Source organism: Heptranchias perlo, chromosome 6 (genome assembly GCF_035084215.1).
Source record: "Heptranchias perlo isolate sHepPer1 chromosome 6, sHepPer1.hap1, whole genome shotgun sequence".
NCBI lineage: Eukaryota > Metazoa > Chordata > Chondrichthyes > Hexanchiformes > Hexanchidae > Heptranchias > Heptranchias perlo.
Window position 1 is genome coordinate 10,753,895 of NC_090330.1, and position 9,043 is coordinate 10,762,937.

At 43.4% G+C, this 9,043-nt stretch overlaps 1 protein-coding gene across 3 annotated transcripts in view; it reads left to right on the top strand.

Moving 5' to 3' along the window:
* Positions 1 to 7,596, top strand: part of LOC137322737 (interleukin-5 receptor subunit alpha-like) — a 56,605-nt gene extending 49,009 nt beyond the window's left edge. For all 3 annotated transcript variants that reach the window (XM_067985742.1, XM_067985743.1, XM_067985744.1), the window contains one exon: positions 1,149 to 7,596. In XM_067985742.1, the coding sequence (XP_067841843.1) occupies positions 1,149 to 1,235 (87 nt within the window). In that variant the 3' untranslated portion in view covers positions 1,236 to 7,596. The remainder of the gene's footprint in view (positions 1 to 1,148) is intronic.
* The last annotated feature ends 1,447 nt before the right edge of the window (positions 7,597 to 9,043 follow it).

The window sequence follows — 9,043 nt, forward strand, 5'->3', positions numbered from 1 at the left end:
GCAGCATTCATGTGAAACCAGGGGGAGCACTCCTGCTCCTCCTGGTCCCACAGAAATTCTCCCCTAAAAAAAGTTTCGGCCTTTTCTTGAGTGATCCCTTCAAGGACCCATGGCCAGGCCACTTGTTGCCTGGTACAACCTGAAAATTGCAAATTGGGTCCTACAACTGGGAAATGAGCCTGATTTGCATATTTAAGCAGCCTCCCACACCAAACAGGTTGGCGTGGTGCTGGTCCTTTTACAAGTCCATCTGAAAATGTATCAGGCAGGTCTTAGACATCAATTGAGTAGAATAACAAGCCTACTGCTGTAACAATGAAGAGTGATAGAGTAGTGTAAAAGCCATGTGACAACAATTTATGTTTTAGGAACTTTGGTTAATTTGTTAAGTGGGAACGTTGAACTTTATAATTCATATAGCATTTTAATTTCCAAGAGGGTTATCCCAATTGTCTGTTATAACTTTGTCACTGCGATTGAGACCATCTGTCTCTGCTGCATTCCTCCCTTCTCCTTGCCCTCCATGCCAAAGTTCCCCCTTGCCCTAGCCCTGAACCTGCATATTTCTCTAGTTTCTCTCCCATCTCCCCTCATGCCCTCTCCAAGCTCATCTTGTCCATGGGACCCACCTCCTCTCTCTCTACCCTATTCCCACTAAACTGCTGACCACTCAATATTCTGTCCTGGCCCCCATGCTAGCTGATATTGTAAACAGTTCCCTCTCCTCAGGTGCTGTCCCCCTCCCATTCAAATCTGCCATCAACACCCCACTCCTCAAAACACCCACTGCTTCTTTCAGCCGTCTAGGCCCTAAGCTGTGGAATTTCCTCTCGAAACCTCTCCGCCCCTCTCTCTCCTCCTTTTTAGATGCTCCTTAAAACCTACCTCTTTGACAAATCTTTTAGTCACCCCATCTAATGTCTCCTTCTTTGGTTCAGTGTCAATTTCTGTCTGATTGCACTCCTGTGAAGCAGTTTGGGGCGTTTTCCCTCTAAAGGGCTTCTGGCAGTTGTACCCCAACCAGAGCATAATCTGGTGAGAAGAGGGAAATAAGGAAAACTAATTGAAGAGCATTTATGAAAATAATCTATATAACTAAAGCAAACCAAAAGCACAGATATTAAACTGAGTTCTTCCTTCCTCAACAGAAATGGATTGGTTATCAGATACCAATCTCAAAAGCTGAAGAATGCCACCCAGTTATCATTGAAGAAAGTCCTACCATTGAAGCATGAATTAAGAAATGTACTACTTTCATCACAACACATCTTTGTATCCGGCAGACTACCACAATCCTGTGTGTACAAATCAGCGAACAGAATGTTTAATTTCTCCCCTGTCTTATTTATTCTAAACTGCATTAGTTATTGTCAATCAAGGTTCCCTTATGGCTCAGTGGGTAAATGCATTGTGTGGTATGGTCTTAAGCTACGCAGACTTCAGTTTGATTCCTGCATTGTGCTGAGTTTCTTGATCTCAGCCAGGGCAGCGCTGGAGGTATTATGATTGATCTCAGAATACCTGTGCTAACAGACAGCAAATTGGCCCTGGTTCCCACTCCTGATTGCCATTTCAGCGACTTGGAGTGTGTACAAGATGGTTTTTTAGACCAGTACGTTGAGGAGCCAACCAGGGAACAGGCTATCCTAGATTGGGTATTGTGCAATGAGAAGAGGTTAATTAATAATCTTGTTGTGCGGGGTTCTTTATGGAAGTGTGAACATAACATGATAGAATTCTTCATTAAGATGTAAAGTGAAGTAGTCCAATGCGAAACTAAGATCCTAAATCTAAACAAAGCAAACTTCGAAGATATGAGGAGTGAGTTGGCGAAGAAAGATTGGGAAGCTTCATTAAAAGGCATGACGGTGGATCGGCAATGGCTAACGTTTAAGGAACAAATGCATGAATTGCAACAATTATACATTCCTTTCTGGCGCAAATATGTGATAACAGAACACTTGGAGGACATTAACAGGATTGGACAAAGTCAGCATGGGTTTATGAAAGGGAAATCATGCTTAACAAATCTGCTGGAGTTTTTTGAGGATGTAACTAGTAGAATAGATAGGGGCGAGCCAGTGGATGTGGTGTATTTGGATTTTCAGAAGGCTTTTGATAAGGTCCCACACAAGAGGTTAGTGTGCAAAATTAAAGCACATGGGATGGGGGGCAATATACTGGCATGGATTGAGAATTGGTTGACAGACAGGAAACAGAGAGTAGGAATAAACGGGTCTTTTTCCGGGTGGCAGGCAGTGACTAGTGGGATAGTGCTTGGGCCCCAGCTATTATCAATATATACCAATGATTTGGATGAGGGAACTAAATGTAACATTTGCAAGTTTGCGGACGATACAAAGCTGGGGTGGAATGTGAGCCATGAGGAGGGTGCAAAGAGGCTCCAATGTGATTTAGACAAGTTGGGTGAGTGGGCAAGAACATGGCAGATGCAGTATAATGTGGATAAATGTGAGGTTATCCACTTTGGTTGTAAAAACAGAAAGACAGATTATTATCGGAATGGTGATAGATTGGGAAAAGGGGAGGTGCAACGAGACCTGGGTGTCCTTGTACACCAGTCGCTGAAAGCGAGCATTCAGGTGCAGCAAGCAGTTAGGAAGGCGAATGGTATGGTATGTTGGCGTTCATTGCAAGAGGATTTGAGTACAGGAGCAGGGATGTCTTACTGCAGTTATACAGGGCCTTGGTGAGACCACATCTGGAGTATTGTGTGCAGTTTTGGTCTCCTTATCCGAGGAAGGATGTCCTTGCCATGGAGGGAGTGCAATGAAAGTTTACCAGACTGATTCCTGGGATGGCAGGACTGACATATGAGGAGAGATTGGGTCGACTAGGCCTATAGTCACTAGAGTTTAAAAGAACAAGAGGTGATCTCATCGAAACATAGAAAATTCTAACAGGACTAGACAGACTAGATGCAGGAAGGATGTTCCCGATGGCTGGGGAGTCCAGAACCTGGGGTCACAGTCTTAGGATACGGGGTATGCCATTTAGAACTGAGATGAGACATTTCTTCACTGAGGGTAGTGAACCTGTGGAATTCTCTACCACAGAAGGCAGTGGAGGCCAAGTCATTAGATGTATTCAAGAAGGAGATAGATATATTTCTTAATGCTAAAGGGATCAAGGGATATGGGGAAAAAGCAGGAACAGGGTACTAAGTTATATGATCAGCCATGATCATTTTGAATGGCTGAGCAGGCCCAAAGGGCCGAATGGCCTACTCTTGCTCCTATTTTCTATATTTCTATGCTTAAAAACACAAAAGGAAAAGCGGCCAACAATGGCTAACAAAAGAAATTAAGGATAGTATTAAATCCAAAGAGGAGTCATATAAAGTTGCCAGAAAAAGTAGCAAGCATGAGGATTGGGAGCAGCGTAGAATTCAGCAAAAAAGGACCAAGAGATTGATTAAGAGGGGAAAAATAGAATATGAGAGTAAACTTGCAAGGAACATAAAAGCTTCTACAAGTGTAAAATTCTATAGATTATGGAACAGTTCCTGCAGATTGGAGGGTGGCAAATGTAACCCCACTATTTAAAAAAGGAGGGAGAGAGAAAACGGAACTACAGATCGGTGAGCCTAACATCAGTAGTATGGAAAATGCTAGAGTCTATTACAAAGGATGTGATAACAGGACACTTAGAAAATATCAGTAGGATTAGACCAGGTTAACATGGATTTATGAAAGGGAAATCATGTTTGACAAACCGACTGGAATTTTTTGAGGATGTAACTGGTAGAATAGATAAGGGAGAACCAGTGGATGTGGTTTATTTGGATTTTCAGAAGGCCTTTGATAAAGTCCCACATAAGAGGTTATTGTGCACAATTAAAGCTCATGGGATTGGTGGTAATATACTGGCATAGATTGAAAATTGGTTAACAGACAGGAAATGGAGAGTAGGAATAATTGGGACTTTTTCGGAGTGGCAGGCAGTGACTCGTGGGGCATCGCAGGGATTGGTGCTTGGGCCCCAGCTATTCACAATATATATCAATGATTTGGATGAGGGAACCAAATGTAATATTTCCAAGTTTGCTGACGACACAAAACTAGGTGGGATCGTGAGTTGTGAGGAGGATGAAAAGAGGCTTCAAGGCGATTTAGACAAGTTGAGTGAGTGGGCAAATACATGGCAGATGCAGTATAATGTGGATAAATGTGAAGTTATCCACTTCGGAAGGAAAAACAGAAAGGCAGCGTATAATTTAAATGGTGATAAATTGGGAAATGTTGATGTACAAAGCAACCTGGGTGTCCTTGTACACCAGTCACTGAAAGCAAACATGCAGGTGCAGTGAGCAGTTAGGAAGGCAAATGGTATTGTTGGCCTTCTTGCAAGTGGATTTGAGTTCAGGAGCAAGGATGTCTTACTGCAGTTTTACAGAGCTTTGGTGAGACTACACCTGGAGTATTGTGCGCAGTTTCGGTCTCCTTACCTAAGAAAGGATACACTTGCCATAGAGGGAGTGCAGCGAAGGTTCACCAGACTGATTCCTGGGATGGCAGGACTGTCCAATGAGGAGAGGTTGGGTCAACTCAGCCTGTATTCACTCGAGTTTAGAAGAATGAGAGGGGATCTCATTGAAACATATAAAATTCTGACAGGGGTGGACAGACTGGATGCAGGGAGGATGTTTCCCCCGGCTGGGGGGTCCAGAACGAGGGGTCACAGTCTCAGGATACGGGGTAGGACTTTTAGGACTGAGATGAGGAGAAATTTCTTCATTCAGAGGGTGGTGAACTTGTGGAATTCTCTACCACAGAAGGCTGTGGAGGCCAAGTCACTGAATATATTTAAGAAGGAGCTAGATAGATTTCTAGACACAAAAGGCATCAAGGGGTATGGGGAGAGAACGGGAATATGGTATTGAGATAGAGGATCAGCCAGGATCATATTGAATGGCGGAGCAGGCTCGAAGGGCCGAATGGCCTACTCTTGCTCCTATTTTCTATGTTTCTTCGTTGCGGGCCCCATCCTCTCTCAAATAGGGATTCTGGAAGCTCTTTGCATGCTGTCATTTGGGATGGGACCATTGCTTAATGGGGCGAGATAGCACTCGCAGCCATAGCCATCTCCTCCCCCGTACTCACATCACCCCGTTCTTGGGCCTCCTGCCCATGCGACCAAAAAGCAGGGGTTCTCCTTTGCTAGAATAATACCTCAACCGAAGAATCTTCAAATTTGTGGGTTCAGTGCCCTGAAGAAACACCAGGCTCAGATATTGCACTGAGCCACATTGCTCCAGACACAAATTTAGTTGCAGCAGCAGCACTGGAATTTTCTTTGTCCCCAGAGGCAGATTACCTGGGGAGTGCGAGGGTGTTAATAACGCCTGGAAGCCGCATGAATATATAGTGACGTTGCACTGAGGAAAATTAGACTGGTTCTTAGTGGCTTGAAGAACAGTTCTGGCCTACTTCCAACACTCAATCCACAATTTGGAAAATCTATCCCCTAGTCTTCTGGCAATTTTCTCCCCTCCCCTCCTCCTCTCTCGAAGATACTGACTCTGTTGCTGGGGGTATGGTTTTATGAGCATCAGTCGCTTTCCGGTATCTTGCCAAAGTTGCCATCGTTCAAGTGTAAATGTTGTCAGGCTATTATTCAACAGTGAGGAGGGACATTGCAGCTGAATTATAAAAACCCAATGACATCCCGCACACACTTCCAGCAGAGCTCACAGTGATCAGGAGCTGGAACTCTAGCCGTTTTTTCCCTCGTACTTCCCAACCCAGGACACTGAAATGAGTTGTATCTTCCCCGACCGATGCCCATCTGAGATCAAGTAACTCAGTTTTGACCAGGAAGCGAACCAGTACCTGACTCGTCTGTGTGGTTCAGTTTCTGACCGTATGAACCCAATAAAACATTGGGGAGATCCCAAGCTATTTGTTTTTAAGTTTTCCCCCTTAAATATGAAGTAATTTCAAGCAAGGGGTGTGCATTTATAAAAAAAAAATTTGGCCTCGCTTGTTCACCTATATCTGCTCAACTCTCTGACTGATCTTGCTCGCTACGGGCCCATGGGTATATAACTATGCATACTTCAGTTCGATATACAGAACTTGTATTGCTTCTAAACTGTGTGAATAGATATTGGGCCAAATTTTGCTGTAGCAGGGCATCTAACGGCGTCTGACTTGCCCCTGCACGTTTAGGTTTTTAAATTTTTTGCGTGGCAAGTTGCTGAAAGTGCGAGCTGGTAATGTCGCAGCAAGGGAGACAGGGCATCTGGGACCTGAGTGAACAGGGCAAGGAACTGGTTATCTCCTTATCCAACCAGATTGAAGGATTGTGAAATTAACAGCGCAAGGTCTAAGAAGGAAGTGTAAATTAGAGTGGGTGAATTCAATGTCAAATCAGGTACAGAAATAGAAATAAAGAGAGGGAAAGAAAGATTGGATTAAGAGAGAGAGAAAAAAGACAGAAAAGAAAAGTAAACTTTTTTTTAAACTTTACATTTTTTAGTTTCCAGTAACAATTAAAACCTGAAAGAATGAGACTCCACACTTGTAATAGTTCATTTTCAGTGTCAGAAAGGTTGATTGGCAGTCATTAACACTCATCACATCTTTAAAAGGGTACTTACACTGGAATGGACAAGATTTAACTTTGTGACGAGTTTAGTTCGTATCTAACGCGCAAATACAGCAACTTCACACCGTCCAATGCATTTCAATGGTGAGGCAGACAGCAAGATGCCGTTTTCGCGAAACTAATGACAGCTCCCACAGCAACTCTTGGATATTCGCGTTTAACTGCACATCTGCCTCTCACCTGAAGTTGATGTACTATTTGCACATGAATAACAGCGATGCCATTAGCCTCACTGTTATTTTGACAACAAAATCTGGCCCATTAACAAAATAATGAAAAAACTGAACAATGTGAAGACAATTGAAATAGTTTTTTTTTAAAACTTTCTTTTACTGACAATTTTGTGTAATTTTTTTTGAGGTGTGTATTTGTCACAAATTTTAAACATCAGAGAAGATATGACCAGTGTCACATATCGGCCATATAACCAATTCGGTCATCAATATTCTATAAAAATCCCAACCGGGCACTGGGCGGTGCTGTGGATTATCAAACTAACCATTAACCTTTGGGACATGTGTTCAAATCCAGCCGCATTGGATGAAAAAATCTCCTTTTGCCTCCAGTTGTAAAGGTCCTGAGTAAAATGATTTTGAGCGTACAGAGGAAATCTTCTCTTGTATTTGTGGACTTGAGATCATTTCATGGCAGTACACTTGGGCTGTGACATTGAGACTCTATGTTTATTATACACTTCAGTTTTTATATTATTAATAAATGCAAACTAATATTTTTTTACAAACAAGTTTACTTTTCAAAAATTACACTGGATGTTCGTGATAGACCAAAACAGTTCATTGCCATCAGACTCTTTAGTTTAAAAATGACTGTTACTGATATTAACATTGGACTGCTTAACATGGTCACCTGCTATTTTAATGAAGATGTTAATTTTAATTGGCTTAATGTATCTGCTAAAACAGAGGGCAAAAGCATATCAAATAAAAACTTTGTGCTTACCTACTACTATCACAATCAGTCATTTCTACACTTGTATCATAGAAGCTTACTTGTACTTTCTTCTTGCAGCTTATAAACATCGCGAGGGAAAATTCCATTGCAACAGCCACTTGGCTCATTCTGTGTAAAGGTTTGATAGTTTGACAGCAGACATAGAAATGCATTAAAGCGTATTAAACAGATGACTGTTATATCAGTAACATACGCGCCAGACAAGTGCCAGGCACGACCATCTCCAACAAGAGAGAGTCTAACCACCTCCCCTTGACGTTCAGTGGCATTATCATCGCCGAATCCTTCTCCATCAACATCCTGGGGGTCACCATTGACCAGAAACTTAACTGGATCAGCCATATAAATACTGTGGCTACGAGAGCAGGTCAGAGGCTGGGTATTCTGCGGCGAGTGACTCACCTCCTGACTCCCCAAAGCCTTTCCACCATCTACAAGGCACAAGTCAGGAGTGTGATGGAATACTCTCCACTTGCCTGGATGAGTGCAGCTCCAACAACACTCAAGAAGCTCAACACCAGCCAGGACAAAGCAGCCAGCTTAATTGGCACCCCATCCACCACCCTAAACATTCACTCCCTTCACCACCGGCGCACTGTGGCTGCAGTGTGCACCATCTACAGGATGCACTGCAGCAACTTGCCAAGGCTTCTTCGACAGCACCTCCCAAACCCACGACCTCTACCACCTAGAAGGACAAGGGCAGCAGGCACATGGGAACAACACCACCTGCACGTTCCCCTCCAAGTCACACACCATCCCGACTTGGAAATATATCGCCGTTCCTTCATCGTCGCTGGGTCAAAATCCTGGAACTCCCTTCCTAACAGCACTGTGGGAGAACCTTCACCACACGGACTGCAGCGGTTCAAGAAGGCAGCTCACCACCACCTTCTCAAGGGCAATTGGGATGGGCAATAAATGCTGGCCTCGCCAGCGATGCCCACATCCCATGAACGAATAAAAAATTATCTGACTTGAGGGTGTTGCCACTAGTTGATCTGCAAGGGAAAGCCTCATTGATGGTGCAACTGTTCCCATTTGAGATGATAGATAAATAAATGGAAACTTTTTCTTCATCACTAACACTGCTTATCCTGCTCTCAGCCTCCCTTTTCTAGTAAAGGTTATAACTGCGTACATGTACACAAGATGACAAGGAGACATGTATGAGCTATACAGTGGCAGATGTGGGTGGATTGATGCCACAATTATTGGTGTTACTTTGAACTTTTCTCCCTTGATCCTCTTAAGCTCAAAATATGAAGGCCTGAATTCTCTTCCTGTTGGCAGTGAGCTGGTCCTAACACTGACCAACGTAAAACCACTAGCTCGCCACAATATCCTCCCAGAGCCCTCATTAACCATTCAGCGCAATTTGGTGGCCTGAAAATCGCTCTTCACTGGCTTACCGCTGCTGGGAGGAAGGAAGATACAATTC